This window comes from Pyrus communis, chromosome 16, assembly GCF_041283825.1.
Source record: "Pyrus communis isolate YQ-2024b chromosome 16, ASM4128382v1, whole genome shotgun sequence".
NCBI lineage: Eukaryota > Viridiplantae > Streptophyta > Magnoliopsida > Rosales > Rosaceae > Pyrus > Pyrus communis.
Genome location: NC_142580.1, coordinates 4,902,337 through 4,919,801, shown reverse-complemented (window position 1 = coordinate 4,919,801; position 17,465 = coordinate 4,902,337). Strand labels below are relative to the sequence as shown.

The 17,465-nt window shown below is 37.7% G+C and overlaps 1 protein-coding gene and 1 pseudogene across 2 annotated transcripts; both read right to left on the bottom strand.

Annotated features, from left to right (window-relative positions):
* Positions 1 to 7,267: 7,267 nt before the first annotated feature.
* LOC137730553 (protein JINGUBANG-like) lies at positions 7,268 to 8,910 on the bottom strand. The gene has a single exon (XM_068469535.2). It carries the CDS (start codon positions 8,806 to 8,808, stop codon positions 7,492 to 7,494), a length of 1,317 nt encoding a protein of 438 aa, XP_068325636.1. The 5' UTR covers positions 8,809 to 8,910; the 3' UTR covers positions 7,268 to 7,491.
* A 1,873-nt stretch (positions 8,911 to 10,783) lies between these two features.
* LOC137732294 (metalloendoproteinase 2-MMP pseudogene) lies at positions 10,784 to 12,366 on the bottom strand (annotated as a pseudogene). The gene has a single exon (XR_015957507.1). The product of XR_015957507.1 is annotated as a metalloendoproteinase 2-MMP pseudogene (transcript).
* Positions 12,367 to 17,465: the final 5,099 nt, after the last annotated feature.

Sequence of the window (17,465 nt, the reverse complement as noted above, 5' to 3'; positions counted from 1 at the left end):
ATTGTGAAAAAAACATGAGGTAACAAAGAGTTCATGGAGAGTCTCATTTTTTGGGGAGTCTCCTTCGCATTTCTCTTGATAATGTTTGAAACAATACTCATTTCATTGGATTTTTTTTTAACTATACTCATTTATTTGGTTAGTTCGAGAATAACTCACAAGATCTTAACAAGTGAGAATAAGTTCGAATCAAGAAAAGTTGAGAGTTCGATTGGTACAGTAACGAGCTCTCTCCGGTCACACATACATGTGAGAATCAAAAAGAAAGACGGAGTCGAATAAGAATTAACCTAACCTTTTTACACCACAATATACAACACTATAAGACTCTTCAACTCGATGGATGACCGTATGTAATGAAATGATTCAAATTAACTAGCAAAACTATTTAGCTCACACTAATCTCTGACCATATCATGACGCGGTTATATGATCATAATCGGAGAGCAACAACTTGATTATTATTATTATTATTATATAGGCAAATCATGACATGCATAGGGTTACATGCATGTGCATGGAGCAGCTTCATCATCATCATCATCATCATCATCATCATCATCATGCTGTACTATATAGCTAGAGAAAATGTATGATGGAAATAGAAGGCACATAACTGTGGTCCTTCGAAAATGTAATGAGCACAAGAACTATTAAGAACCCTAATTAATGATTAAGACTTCCTTAATTATGCACATATAAACTGTGCTAGGACCTGTATTGAGATTTAGAGGTTTAAAAATGTGGATATAACGTGAGTCACTCATGAAGTACTACTTCTCCTTTTCTCTATAAATAGAGATGGAAGATGAATCAAACTTTGTAAGACGAATCAAAATTTAATAAGGGGTCGACTACTTAAGATTAAGCCACTCAAATCATTCACGGTTTCGAGTCCAGGCGTTAGGCCAATTAAGCTGTGAATCTGAATTTTATCCTGATCAGAATATGTTTAACTACTAACTACATATATAGGTCAGACACAAAATTCAAATAAGATATGTTGAGGCCTCAAAATGAAGAATAATTAACAAACCCTAACGATAATTAATATATTGCAGATCTGTCTTATATGATCACTCGATGGATGTGCAGGCATACGATCGATACAGCTCTCTCGAAAATTGAATCCATTAGCATCCAACAGGTATGGAAATAAGTACGCCTGGAAAAATTAATTCAGCTACTCATTTAAGCACTCATACATGCATATGGAATTTCAGAGCTTCATCCTTTAAGTAGAAAATGTACCATTAATATAGAGTCTTGACAAATAAGAACCATAGGCTCATAGAATCACAATATTTATTTGTAGGAAGGGATCGAGAGAGAGAACGCATACAATCTTTTACAGCACAAGCACACAACACAAACACAAACACATATAGAGTCTTGACAAATAACAACCAGAGGCTCATAGAATCACAATATTCATTTGTAGGAAGAGATCGAGAGAGAGAACGCATACAATCTTTTACAGCACAAGCACAAAACACGAACACATACATGGTATATTAGTTATTCAATCGACCAAACTTTTAAGCTCAAAACATATATATATTTACTAGCTATGTGTCTGACTGAAACCCTTACAAATTCAATTAAGATACCAGCAAATTAAAAGCAATTCATCGTCCGTATAGAGACGAAAGCTTTCAACCTTGCCTAGAGATTTGCTTGATCTAGCAAACAATCGGACCACAACGCTTCAATTCCCCAAGAGACCTCAAGAGAAGAAAGAAACTAACATCAAAATCTGCTGCTAGTCTATATCGATCCAAGAAGAAGATAAGGAGAGAGTACCCTAGCTAGCTAGGGTTTCTTCTTCTTGAGTGAATCCATATATCTTCTCAAGCTAGTAGTCGTCTGACCTCTCTCTGGCTTTCTTCTTTCGCTTTCTTTGAGTGGAGGTGGAGGTGGAGGGCGGTCTTGGTGGGTAGTTTGAGGAGCACTGGTGATGATGATGAGAGTGAGGAGGGGTTAATGATGAGAGGAAGAGGGGAGAAGAAGACATGATGATTATTGCTGCAGACTACTATACGTGGTTATTGTGTTTATTTGCGTTGAAGGGAGTGAAGAGATTTAAAGAGAGAAGATGGCTAATATTACTTGTTCCACATGGATAGATAATTATCACAATGCTATACCACCACACTGTCTACTTTCTCTCTCCGAAACCCCAGAAAGCTTTTGACCTAATAAGCCTTTGTTGTACTTCTACCAGCTAAAAGTCTAAAAGAGAGGCGGTGTTTTTTACTGTACACAGAGAGAGAGAGAGAGAGAGAGAGGAGGGCACGGAAGAAATATTTTATAGCTTGTGTTTTTACCTTTACAATCTTTTACCTCTTTTCTGTTAAAACTATTGAAACATATCTCATTTTTCTTGTTGGTAAATATTTTCCCCTTTCAAGAGTTAATAGTTGGAGACATGTACTTGTCAAGGAAAATAATTATACAATACACCTCATCTCACAACTTGTTTAAATTTCAAAGGGTTTACAACCTTAGACATTTAAGGTTCGTTTAGTTTTAGTTTTTAATTTTTTGTTAGACGTAGAGGGTAAAACATATTAGATGTAGAAGAGTATATGATGGATGATAGGAGAGATGCAAAGCAAATGTATAAGTCGTAAAGATTGATACACAAAATAAAAACAAAAAACAAAAAACGATGTTAGGTTTTTTATTATCACTTTCAACAATTTTTTTTTTTCCATTCATTCTTCTTTATTTTGCTCCTCTTGCCACCATTATCATTTCTCTCATATACTTCTTTAATATTTCAAGCAAATCTCACAAAAATAAAAAACTGAAAAAGAAAAACGAAATGGTTTGTCAACGTGGTCTTAATTACTTAATTATATATAGCCTTTTAATTAATAGATGCCTGCTACAAATTATTGCATTCCAATGTCAATTCGATTCAGTATATCTACGTTGTATAAGTTCTGTTAGAAAACAAAGTTTCATCTGTAATGAAGGTAGAATTACAGAAATGAAAGGGACTAGTTAAAAGGCAGATAAAATGATTGAATCACTGGGTCTTATCTAATATATTAACTGTCGTCTTTGCCCCAATCATGAGATGTTGATTGCGGTGAAAGTAATTACAAAACTGCTTAATTATCCTCCTTGCAATTGCTTAATTATCTGTTTTATCCCCTATGTTCGTAACCATAATCATTCACTTTTGTAACTATTTATTGACCAGAAAATAATAGGGAACTTTAACGAAAAGCTTGTGGTACTGTTCACTTTAACGAAAAACCATATTTTTACACTAAAAAGTCAATTATGATACTATTCACTTTACCCTTTATTTTGTTATTTTCGTTAAAATTCAAAGTTTTCAAACAATTTTCATCAGTTTTCCCTTTAATAATAATTACAAAACTGAATGATTATGGTTAGGAACATAGGAAGCTGAAGATGATTAAGAAATTGATGGATATTTAAGATTGTGATGCCTAACGAAATTGTTGTGAATGTATTAATAAAATTCACTTTTTATTTTCGAGTGAAAATGTTATTATAACGAATTAATTATGTAGAAAATGTTATTTTTACACGTAAATTATATGAATTATTAGGGGGAGTAATTTAATTTATGTTTGAACCTAAATTCACTACTTTTTAATGGACTCAACTTTTTTCCACTTTCTTTCAGCTGCCTTCCTTCAACACTTGGTTGAGGCCAGTGCTTCTGTCATATCGTCGATAAAAAGCGACCAGATACTTAAGTGCTTAAGTACTTTTTCTTTCTGCTTGCTAGCCACGAACTTCTACAAAGTTGAAGGGGGAAACTTAATTAAGCAGAACATTTGGTTCAAGGGTTAATTAGCTTCTACGATGCAATTAATCACATTTGAGTAAAGTCCGCAGATTTATGAACTTCCGCTAAAATGATAATAACAAGAATGTCCAAGATTTTTGGCTAATCGGATTCTTCATATAGATTATAGCACATAACTTGTTGCTGAACTTAAAATCCTTCATAGCTAGAAGAAGGTAATCATCATGTTGGGCTCCACAACAAATTTGAATTTGTCACGGCTATGATTATGATTCCATTTCCTGGGGCAACCCAAAAAGTCACACTCTTCGGAATCAAATTTGGGGGAGCCATGGAGTGGTATACTGCATATAGACCCGGCAGCCACCATGTTGGGCTCCACAACAAATTTACCCCAACCCTATAGCTAATTCTTTCTTTATTCTCATATTCTGTCAACTTCAAAAGCAATTAAAACTTGAGTGTAAAGTGAGAAACACATTACTCTTGCCGACTTAATTAGCTAAACCCATGTTTGCACATTGACTTCTTGATAAGAACAACTACAAGATTGAGCTCACTTTCCTGGCGAACTATAGAGATTAGACACATACAATAGTTTTCCTAGCGAACTAGGGAGCTCTACTAGTTTAACTCTTCTCACAACTATTATCTCTTATGTAAGATCACGTCAGCGCGAAGGAATTCATCTTTTTTGTCGTTTTACTTTGAGTTGAAAACCAAAGTACTACGAACAAACAAAAGATAAACTATGAACATTATTTTATTAAACAGAAACTATAAAATGATTTGTTATTGATATTAATAAGTTACATTTATAAAGAACAAAGTCTAAAATACCGTAATTCGAATAGATAAGACCCAAATCCTAACTTACAAAAAACTCCAATAATTAAACAACCACAAAACACTAATATTTTCAACACTTTGTTTTGCTTCTCAGATAATTTTTCTTGGTAGATTTGGAGGTGGGGAGTAACTAATCTGATTCCTCATCTCAATTTTTAGGACAAAAGAGAGGAAGTTGCGGAGCAATGAGAATGTTGGGTTAAAGTTCGAAAATAATTGTTGTGTGGTAGAGATGATAACGTAGGAAGTGGGACTAGGAAGCAGCTAGGAACCAAAAACCACCAGGAGTAAAATGTCAAACCACTTGTTGACTTCCCACCTTACTTCTTTCTTTCTTCCTTGTCGGCTTTCTCGAAACGTCTTCTCAAACAAGGCCGAAAACATAGCCCAAAAGTTTGGGGTCACAGGACAAGGCATGTAGCAATGAACTCGCCCAAAACACTTCCTCAAGGGAAATATTCTCACCCTCGTTTTCTCCTTCGCACTTTACCGTAGATATAAAAAAGAAGTTTTAGAAAAAAAATGAGAGTGCGGAATGAATTTTCTATTTATAAACCTTAAAAAGTTAACTTGTGTGCAATGCGCATGCATTATGTGCACTCTTAGCTCATCAACCAATTATTCAGACAAAAACAAACAAAATAATTGAGCCTAGTGAACATAAACTATATGGCACCACACTGCACTTACTTAAATTTAATATACAGAGGATTTTTTTTTTTTTTAACATCAATATTTTTACACTAAGGAGAGAAGAAGTTCGCCTAAGCCACATAATTGGCAACCTAATTTGGAATCGAATTCGCTATCCACGAGATTCAAACCTAAGACCTCTCACTTCTAAGTGAAGAAGAATATCACCAGACTATAGTACTGAATGACAATATACAGAGGATTAATCTGTAGTAAGTTAAGAATTAGGTTAATGTCAAGGTTTAGGGAACTTTGTTATGCACTACGCACATTTGACACGGACAAAGCATCACTTGTGCAATTGATATTACTTATCTTTTTTACTATTATTTTATTTTTCAACGAGTTTGATTGGGATATCAGAGCATTTCCACCGGAGGTGGAATAGCCCAGCACCCAGTAAAAAAAACAAATTGGGACTGTGTCAATCCACTCCAGCCCACAAATTTGCCTGGCACCCAGCCCGTGCCAGTCTCCAGACCAGCCCATTTTTGACTGACCTTGGGACCGGGCCATCTGACGCCAGCGTGACATCAGCCACCTTTTTTTTTTTTTTTTTTTTCCGCTGCAGGTTGCCCAATACCAGATCTCACAAAATGTACGGAAAAGCCACCTTCGCCCTCATCTTCACCTTCCTCCTCCTCCTCACCTACTCAATCTTCATCGGCACCGTCGACATCCGATCCTACTTCCTCCCATTCATCCCCTCATCACCACCACTTTGTCTGGTCCCTTTGCGCCACCACCTCCCCGCCTCTTAAAGTCTACATGTACAATCTCCCGCGCCGCTTCAACGTCAACAGTCGGAGCACCGACTAGACTTCCATCACCACCCAAACTTGGCCTTCGTGGCCAAAGAACTTCGGGCTCAAGAGGCAGCATAGTATTGAGTACTGGATGATGGGCTTGCTTTTGCTCGACGGGAATGGCGGTGATGGGAAGGAGAAAATAAAAAATTTATTTTAGTTTTTATAAATTCAGAAATTAAAAATAAAATTATTATTATTTATTATTTTATAATAAAAAATAATAATATTTTAATAAAATGAACTGGGCTATTTTTTTTTAGGGATGGAGATGCTTTGGTCTATTACTGTTTATTGGGGTCTATTACTGTTCACTTGAGTGGATAAATGAGCTGGGTGCTAGCGTAAAGTCTTAGGGGTGGAATTGCTCTCATGTCAAGTCAAGTGTAGTTTCTCCATCCACTCTCAAACAATTAATCAAACTGTTGGCTTCTTCATTTGAAAAAGTATGGTGTTATCTCTGCATTTCTTTTAACTCACGCATTCAATTTTCGATTGTCAGATTAAATGAAATGAAGAATATTAAATAATAAAAATTAACAAGAAGTTTATATGAAAAGTAAAAATAAGTATATAAATAGCATCATTCTTACAAAATATATTTTAAATATGAGAGATCATATTCACACACGTACTTAGCCAAGTTGAATCCAAGGTTAGGTGGAAACTTGAAAGTGGTGATTTTACTTTTATCAAATATTGAAGTATTTAAAAACTCTTAATTAGCTTTCTTCATGTAATTAAAATTTAAAAGCTTCGAATAGAAGAAATTACATATGGGCTTGGGCGCAGTAGCATGCTAGCTTTACATGAGCACGACAACTGATGGGATGTTTCAACAAAATGAGGAAATGGGTGTTTGGCATGTTTCTTAAAGTAATGGGTAAAATAAAGTAACAAACATCATAAAGAGGAATATTATCAATTGATTAAATGGGATTATCACCTTGTCTCCCAAAATTCCATCCCCAGAATCTTCACAACAAAGAAAAGGAATACTTGACAACTTATTAAAAATTAGGTTCAAAGAATTTCAACCTAATTTCAAGTACTTCATTTGTTTAGAAAAGTGATCAATAATGTGATTAGTAACTATGAGTCTACACTGAAACAACAATATGCCGGATATGTTAATGGCACACACAAACTTTATAATACTTGTTTTATTTTCTCATTTTGTACAGTTTTAGAAAGCTATGTACATGACATGTGTTTTCACTCGAATATGTTATATGAAAATTCTCAAGTAATTATATAATCATCAACAATCACGTCATATAATTTATAAAATATAATTTAAATAGATTGTATTCCTAACATTACCAATATTGTATGTAAAGTCCAACCAAATTATGAAAAGGGAACCCGAATTTGCCAGACCTTAATATCACAATCCAAGCTGCCACTATAAACAAAATAAGAATCACCAGAATGATCGGAATCACTATTATCAAGAGCTGCAGTCAAACACTTCACCGGCCGCTTGTGACCTTCCAACACAGCCAGACAGCAATAACTCCTATTTAGATCACCGCCAACTGGCCCTGACGATAATCTCCTCCAAACCCTAACACTATAATCAGCAGATCCACTGCACACCACATCCGCCGCCACCGCCAAACACAACACCGCCTTTGTGTGTCCCCTCAACGCACCCACCACCACCATGTCCCCACCGCCGCCGTCCGCACCACCATCTCTTTCCCAAACCAAAACCGACCGGTCGCAGGCACCAGAGTACAGCACGGACCCGTCGGTGCTAAAAGCCAAGGCATTCACGGCCGACTTGTGCTTCTCTAGGGTTCCAACAAGCTTTACGGATATTGACTTGTCTTTCCTCCACGTCCACACCTTTATCTTCTTATCCGCCGAGCCAGTGTACACAAAAGCTCCGTCACTTGACAAAATTACGGCGTTGATGGCGTCGTCGTGGGCGTTACTAACCGAGTCCAAGCATTTAAAGTCGGAAATCCGCCAAATTTTGAGCGCCCGGTCCCATGAAGCGGAGTAGAGAAACGACCCGTCATTGGATATCGCTAGAGCGGAGACGGTGTCGATGTGATGCTCCCAGGTGCCGTTCTTGTGGAGCCGGATTTGCACGTAGTTCTTGGAACGTAAGAATCTTGTGACACGGTCTTTTAGAGTTGGGAGTGTGGCTATACATTTTAGCTTTTCATACGTGTCGGTCGTGTTAGTTTTCCAGACTCGGATTTTATGGTCTTGGTGAGCACTGAATAAGAGCTTGTTGTGGTTGTCCCCACTTCCAACAACCACCAGAAACTTGACGGTGCTGGGAGTGGCGACGGTGGCTACCACCTTGTTGTATTGTGGATTTGAAGGGCGTGATAGGGTACTACTCCATGCAGTAATCTGACCGTCGGATGAGCCACTGTATAGGAAGTTTCCAGATAGGGCTAGGGTACAGATGTAGGACTGGGATTGGAGGGTGGCTATGCAGCAGTGAAGAACACTTGGGGATCGTAGTACTACTAATTGGTTGGATTTTGATGGGGTGAGAGAAGGAACAGAAGGGAGACTTGGCTGGGAGGATAGAGAGGAGAAGGTTGAAGACTCAGAGAGAAGACTGGAGGTGGAGTTGGAGGCTGAAGATTCTTCATTACTTTCTGTGCTTGTGTGACAGGGCAAGGGACATGGAACAAGTCCCATATTATTTAAAAGGAATAGCGAGAATGCAGCTAGAAGCCTAGAACTAAATGAGTTGTTGGAATTTTATGGAGTTTACTTTTTATAGAGGGGAAGACTACAAAAGAAGACAAGCTTATAACAATTGGCCTCGATCGGCCCTTTTTACAGCAGAAATTTTTCAATGTGATTAGTATACGAGTGATACATCACGTATAATTATATAAATAGTAGAATATGTATGCTAAAAAATTAATAACTTAAAAAATAAAATTTCCCACCAATTTTATTAAACACGTGGTATACTATTTGTGTTTCCTTTACAATTAAAAATTTCTCAGAATGTTGAAAAGAGGACAAGCTTATAACAAGTGGCCTCGATCGGGAGAAATTTTTAGGTGTACCGGGTACACCAAAAAAATTTCGTGTACCCTCACTCATAAATGGTGTACCCTCACTTTTTGTACCCTCAATAAATAAATAAAATCAAACCATTATGAGTGAGGGTACACGAAATTTTTTTGGTGTACCCGGTACACCTAAAAATTTCTCCTCGATCGGCCCTTTTTTACAGGCCTATTGCAGCAATTTTACTATATTCTCAGTATGCTTATTGGACGATCGAGGATGTGCAAGTACCTTCTTTTGTGTAGAATGCAAGTTGAATATTTGGACTTAAATCATTCGTTCCCTCGACCTTTTTTACCCCAATGGATTGCAAGCTTTTAGGTGGCAAAGAGCTGTCGGATCATCAATTGGCTGGGCCTAATAATTAGTTAAGATTTGTTAGCTGATCCGTACGATCCTCTCAAATTCTGTTTTACCAAATAAACAAGAAAAGACGACTACAGAAGTTCACACGCTTTCACACGCACGATTGATCTATGCACTCATATAGCTCGTTGTTTACTCATCTAAAACTAAAAAGGTTGACTAATCTGAGTTCAGATATGCGGTAGCAAACATGCCTCTGCCCAACCTCTACCTACATTCTCCTTGTGAAATGCTTCTTCTGAGTTACCATGAGTTTAACTTTGTCAAGTCTTCTATTTTTGTAAAAGAGTATTACTACACTTATAACATTTTTAATAACACATTTGTACTACTCTCTAGTAGAGATATAGCCCACCAACGCATGTAAATTCTATTTCTATTAGAGATGTGGTACATATATGGTATAACAAATTTGATAATAAGAAAAGCCCTAATTCCTCATCATCTCCCTCTCCTTCACAAGATATTATGAAGAAACCCAACCTGTCTTTTCGATCAAGTTCAAGCATTCCTTTAGGTTTTGGTTTTGATCTTCGTCTAATCACAAGGCAATGGAACAAATTCAGACACCCTTTTACCTTTAACCCCAGATAGCAGCAAAGATAAAGGCCCAGTGTTGTCCAGGCCCAAAACAGAATCATTATCATTTCAGTGTTTTTTGTACGGATTCCACTGGTCTTTTCTTCCCTTGCCAAAGTTGGAGTATGATTCTCTCTCATTTCATCTTCTCATATTTGAATAGTTAAGATTAAGTCACGTTAGTATTTTATATTAATTTTTTTAAAAAGAGGAAGATAAAATGGTAAGCGTGAGAGGAGAAAAGGAGAATAAGAAAGAGAAGAATCCTACTTTGCCAAAGTCCTGCCAAACCTAAATACAAAAGAAATCCACAAGGCAAAATAATAGTCAAAGAAATCAAAGCTTATGGTCGCAACTCATATGTAACATTCTTATAATTAACGATGGATTTATTTTAATTCATCCGAATGCCTAAACACTCCTCGTACAAAAAGATATAAATGATTTCGGTTCTGAAATTTATATGGCAAAATCATGTAATATTATTAAAAAAAACATAATAACTTTCCTCCTTACTGAAAGTAAGAGAAGTATTACCCAATCATCAAGGCAAAATATAATCAACAAAATTATTGATAAAGATTTTATCAGAAAAAGTCAGACAATAAATTAAAAACGCGTACATATACATATATATATATATATATATAAAACTGTATATTCAATTGTAAATATATACTGCTGAAAATATCTGTTCATCCTAACTGTATTCAACTGTATCTGAGTACAGTGCCAAATCCACAATAAGAAACCAAAAAAAAATGTAATAAAATAATGGGTAAATCGAATCCTAGTCAATAAACCAGAATTAAATTATAAAAAATTTTAAAAAAAAACTAAAACAATAGTAACAGAAATCCTATTGCTAACACGCCACGGAGGGCCCACAACCGCGAAGTAGAACCGAGGTGGTCCCCAGCAGCAGACGTGTCCCTCGCCTGAGTGGACGGCGCGGATGTAGTCGTACCGTCGTAATTGGGATTGGCGCCGTATAGCGTCTGGATCCCCAAAACGTCGTCACTGGCAAGCTCCACCTTCTTCGTACGCGACGAGATCGTCGGGTACATAATCGCATCCTCCACCGACGAGTGCCCCAACCCCAGCAGATGCCCTATCTCGTGCACCGCCACGGACTCAAGGTCCACGGCTGACTTCACGGAGGACTTGCTGATGTCACCGGTGATCACCCAGTTCTCGTCGCCGTCCAGGTGGAGCCTACCGCTCGGCGGGGAGAACGCGTGTGCAAGAGTCCCCAAAACCCCGTCGAATGGCTCGCCGTCGCCGTGGTCTCCGACGAAGAATCCGATCTTGATGTCCGCCGAGTAGAAGGAGGTAGTTTCTTTGAAAGTTAACGGTGTCGCCGCCGACCACCGCTGGAAGGCGCCGACGAACACGGTTTTTACAGCGTCAGAGAGCTCGTTCTCCGGCAAGAAAGCATAGGTCAGGTCGCGGCGGTTCTGCGGCCAGACGGGGGTGCTGGGGAAGAAGGAGTAGTGCGAGACGCTGTGGAACTTGGTGGAGTTATACGACGCCGGTTTTCCGGAGTTCATGGTGGTGGTGCCGTTGACTACGTCAGGGTTGCCGCATCGGGGTTTGACGAGGTGTTCGAGGGTGGGCCCATCGAGCTCGCCGGTGACATTGAGGTTGAAGTTCTTTTGGTAGGTTTTGAGGGCGGCTTCAAGGTCTTCGTCGAAGTCGTCGGTGAGGTTGGTTGTAGGTAAATTTGGAATGTAACCGAAACGGTTGAAGTATTTTTTAAGCTTGCCGAGGCCGTCGACTTTTTCGCCGGCGTGGCAGTTGCCGAAGTGTTTGAAGGCGTCCCAAGCGCCAGGAATGGTGGCGTTTGGGACGAGGTAGGACGGTATGGAGGAGATGTTGGGGAACAAGCGAGCTGAGGTCTGTGAAAGTGATGAGAGGCAGAGAGCAATGGCAAAAAGGTGGAGTGGAAACTGAAACCTCTTCATGATTACCTTTAGGGTTTTGTTTTTGTTATAGCTTTTTTTGGTGGTTGTGGGGTTTTTGGAGAAAGAGTTTTAAGAGTGAAGTTTGGAGTTTGAGAATGTAAGAGTAGAGATGGAGATATGAACAAGAAACGTTGAAGCCGGCGAAGACTTGGTGTAGGCCGCGGATTGAATGTTTGTCCAGCTTGGTGGATATGCATTTGGAAGTCTTTGTCAACAAAATTATTGAATTGCATTTGCCTGTTGAATTCCTTTTATAATTTTTTTTTTTCTAGGTGTGGGTTTGAAATGGAACTTGGAATGCTTGTGTGATAGAAGCTTCTTTCTAGTTTCTTCCAGTTTTACTAGAGATACTTCTGTTGAATCACTCGGGCTACGTTACTTATGGGGATTTTTGGCATGCTATGGTGTGTTTTAAATTTGAATATTCAGCGGTTATATTATTTGTCAGGAACGCAATAAATAAGATTTGACGATAAAAAAACTTACATCGGAACTTGATAGAATATACATTTTTTTGTAGGAAAGCTATAACAAGTACACGTAACTTTCAATATTTTGATCCTATATAATCCTACACTGATTTTAACTAATATGAGCGCGGACTTGCATAAATTAATTTTTATCTATTTCTACTTATTTGTAACGATCAAAAGTAAAATGTTGGATCCATTATGTGTGAAAACAGAAATTGTTTAGTGATTATTCATACAAAACGTAAAATATATAGAAAGAAAAAGAAAAATGAATGGGAGATGGATATATGTTTTGACTTGAAAGTGAGGGATGATGACATGCGATGTGAAAATAAGGGATGAGGAATGGTCAAAGTTGGGGGTTGAACTGCTTTGCCTTGCTTTTGCACTCTCGAGTCTCGATCACGTATCAATCGATCAACCGAGGAGCTGGTAAAATGTTATTGAGCTCATAAACGTCGACGTGGAACAAAATAACTGGTGAAGAAATGTATATCTGGTTGGCCCCATCCCCCAAAGATTCATCTTTCTAAACCAATCATGTTCCCTTCTAGTTGCAAAGAGAAAATTTTCAATGTAATCAGAACATAGAGCGGTATACTATACACATTATATAATAGCATGTAGCATACTATCTCGTGTTCCGAGTCATTGATAAATCTCTCCAAACGAAGCCAATCATGTTATGGGGTTTTTAGAGCAACTCCACCCCTAAAAATGACTTGGCTGAAAATCCATTTAATCCACTCAAATGAATAGTAATTGACTACAATAAATAGTAATTGGTTAAGTGCATCTCCACTCCACAAACTAAATAGCCTAGTCCATTTTATTAAAATATTATTAATTTTTATTATAAAATAACAAAAAAAATATTTTAATTTTAATTTCTGACATTTTATTTATTTATTTTAAAGTTTTTTGACCAAAAAATCTGGACCGTTGATCTGAAAATCGAGCGGTCCAGATTGTCCCACGTCACTAGCCGTTGGGTTTGAATTTCAAATTTTTTTTACCGTTGGAAATCCAATGGTCGAGGCTTAGCCATGTGGCCCCTGTCCCGCGCCCTTTTTGTGTGCCTGCAACGCGGGCCCAACTTGTCGGGAACGTGGGCTCGATGTGTCAGGGACACACGCCCATGCCTACATGTTTCCCACGCGCCTAACACAAAAAAATTTGTTTTGTCTGTTGATGTCATGTTGGCGTCAACATGACGCCAGATAGGCCAGTTCCTATCTTAGCCCATTTTGGGCCGGCCAACAAACTGGCTTGGACTTTAGGCTAACCTATTTTTAGGGATGGAGGGGTTGTTTTGGGTGCCAGCCTATTTTTTTAGGCTTTGGGCCAGCCTAAAAGATAGGGCTGGACTTGTTTTATGTAGGTTAACTTGTACATCTAATATTTGGTACGTGTTTGTATATTTTTGTAAAGTAATGTTAGGATGACTACAAATTTGTTCCGTACTACATGATGTAGCAAGTGATTCATATACAACTGCTATTCACTTATATAAACTCATAAATTGATGTGACATGTACACATCATTTGTCACATCAGATAGTATACCAATATGATGTAAAAATAGAGTATTCCTAGCATTTTTCATTTGTTTTTATACAGGTATTTGTATATGCTTGGCTGTGTAAATTGATTGTTCATACAAATCAATTGGGTCGGAGTCAATCCACGAGAGGCGCTGGATGTAATCATGTTCTTTTCATAAATTTCACATCTACAAATTACAGTTCAAGATAGAGATATAATTTAGCCTATGATTCAACTATAACGGATGAAATTCGACACGACCAAATTGTTGTGGCAAGGTTTGAGCTTAGGTTTAATACCTAGGCCCGAACTAGTTTGAGCTCATCCTTTTGATATAAGGTTAACATCATCCATTTTATGCTATTTGTTTACAAATATATCGAAAATTGACTGGAAGCAGAACACAAGGTCATCCCCATTAGTAAATACCCAAGTATATGTACTCTAATTTGAATTGATTAGCATTAATGCAAGTAATGCATAGTATCTTCGTCTTCAACCCAATTGTGTCTCAATTTTAAACTCTTTCTCATTTTCTTAAAAATTAATTAATGAAGATTAACAGAATGAACATTTTGGATCAATTGTAGAATCAAAATAAGTTCTAAATGTGGGGATTGAAGAAGATTGTACTATGTTATGTTATTATATATGTAAGCATTAGACAAACATACCTTGGCTCGGACACTCCTTCGGACTCCCGGAGGTGGATGACCAGAGACAAGCGATGGGATGCTTCTATTTATTGGGTATTAGGACCTTTTCGGTTTCTTCAACTTTTGACCCTAATGCTTTAGCTGTTTTCTTCACCTTGTTTGCTGCTGGTGGCCTTCTCCGGTCTCACGTCTGCGGTGACGAGTTTGTGAGTCTGTGTGTCACGTTTGACCCTTTCTTTGGTCGCTTTAGGATGATGCTTGTTGGTGGCTTTGCATGGGATGCTGTTAGGGTTTCTTTGTTTTCAATTTTGAACTCCAAATTCTGTTTTGGTTTGGTTCGGAGGTCCATTTCTATGTTTGAGTCTAAGGTTAAATAGCCAAAATGGTTCTTGGGATTTGCATAACTCATCAATTTGATCCCTGAGATTGAAAATCAATAGAAATAGTCAATGAGATCGTTCACCATCCATCATTTTGGTCCTTTGGTTAAAAACTCTTCGGGCAATTTTCAAAACTTCGTAACTTAATCGTTTCTTAACCAAATTCGATCCATAATATATCAAAATAAATAAAAATAGGAAAGTGTAGAATAAGATTACCTATTTGGCAGACTAATGGTTTCAGGATATGGCCGGAAACGGAACGGAACGGAGCAGGAGCAAAGATGCCCTCGGATGGAAACAAGGAGGAAGAAGAAGGAGACGGAGAGGTTATAATTTTGTGTTCCACGGATGTGGAACGAGTCATTCCAAGGGGGTGAGGTGGAACGAAAATTCACCCAAAACTCGTCCCGTGGAACAGCTCGTTCCACCCGTTTTAGGCGCACCAAACGTGGGACGGAACGCCCTATCCCACTCTGTTCCGTCCCGTCCCATGTACCAAACGTTACCTTATATAGAACAAAGGTTTCTCTCACAACTTACATGCTTCCTGGGCCAAGTAGTGAGACCTAAATATTGAGGCGCACTTTATGGTACACCAAGTTTAGGGTTTGTCGATTGGTCCGCGAGAAAACTGGAAAACTCGCTGGAAACTGGGCAAACTTTAAACGTTCATAACTTCTTCAATACTCAACGAAATTGAGTGATTCGAAAACTAAAATGATACTTCTCGACGATAAAAATAGAATGGTATCTTTCTAGATGGCTAAATCGCCGTGGTTTGGCCGGAAAACGGCTCGAAAGTGGCTAACTCGAAAATGGTTAGCCACTTTCGAGCCATTTTTTGACCAAAACACGATGAATTAGCGGTCAATAAAGATACCATTATCTTCATCTCATTGAGAAGTATAATTTTCGTTTTTGAATCACTCGATTTCGTTGAGTATTGAAAAAGTTATGAACATTTAAAGTTTATCCAGTTTCTCGCGAGTTTTCTAGTTTTCTTGCGGACCAGTCACCTTTGAGGCTATTTTCTGCCCATCTTCGGCAACCATTGGGCTTCTAGATTGGTATAATCTTGTTCTACACTTTCCTATCTTCATTTTGATATATTATGGGTCGAATTTGGTTAAGAAACGATTGGGTTACGAGGCTTTGAAAATTGTCCAAAGAATTTTTAACTGAATGACCAAAATGATGGATTGTGGACAATCTCATGGATAATTTCTATTGATTTTCAATTTCAGGAACCAAAGTAATGAGTTATGCAAATCTCATAGACCATTTTGACTATTTAGCCTGAGTTTAATGTTGTAATTAGGTCTCTCTTTGTATAAATTTGCTGGGTTGGTAATAAATTTACCTTTGAAAAAAAAAACAAGCAAACAATATGAACACAAACAAGCCAAGGAATTATAAGAAAGGTCAAAAGTCTTAATTTGCATTATATGTATTTCTCTCATAATTCATTTGCTTCAGATGAACATCATCCATTACGTTGTAATTGGTCATGTAGAAAATGGAACATTCGACATCCGTAGTCCGGATGTGACAACTACCACGTTCCTAAGTTCCTTAATCAAAATATTTCCTTTTTGGTAGTTCCCAGAAGGTTCTACAAGCTCTGTTATTTATATTTAATTAATTGTTTTCTTGCAACTAGAAGGAACCCTATTTATGTATTCAAGACCGTCACAGCCACATAAAAAACGTGTTTGCCTTAAAAAGAAGAGTAGAGACTTATTTTTTGTTATACTCCTTATATCTCGAACTTAATCACATTTTTAAAAGTTTATAATTTTGATGTATTGTCATTTGAGAATAGGCTCTTTCCGTCGTGCGGAACATTCTTTTCCTTTCAACCGGGTAGAAAGTCCGGACAAAGTTTTATCGAGGCTCATTATGCATACTATTCTTAATTTATACGTGTTCAATTTGATTTGCAATGAATATCGTACTTTTTTTCAAAAATAAAAAAAATAAGTTATTTTTTTAAATAGGGTTGAGTTTTCGAAGACATTCCAAAAAAAAGTCTTTAAGAAATACATGGAAGGGCCGCGCTTTCAATTCCGGCTGCCACATGACGCATATAGTATGTGGTTATATATATGACCTATTCCCTCACAAACCAAAACCATTCATTATTTACTTACAGAATTAGAAACAATTGTTCATCGGTCTATGGCAAGTATTCCCACTCACGAAAACTCATGGGCCGATCAGTGGGACTACAACCCCGATCCTCTTCCGGCTTCCGTGACCAAGAAGAGCTCCGCCGCCGGCAGTGCAAAGGTGAAATATGGTAAAAAG

Bases quoted from the DNA above. Each gene is read 5' to 3' on its own strand.
- LOC137730553 (XM_068469535.2), bottom strand. From the start codon at position 8,808: ATGGGACTTGTTCCATGTCCCTTGCCCTGTCACACAAGCACAGAAAGT.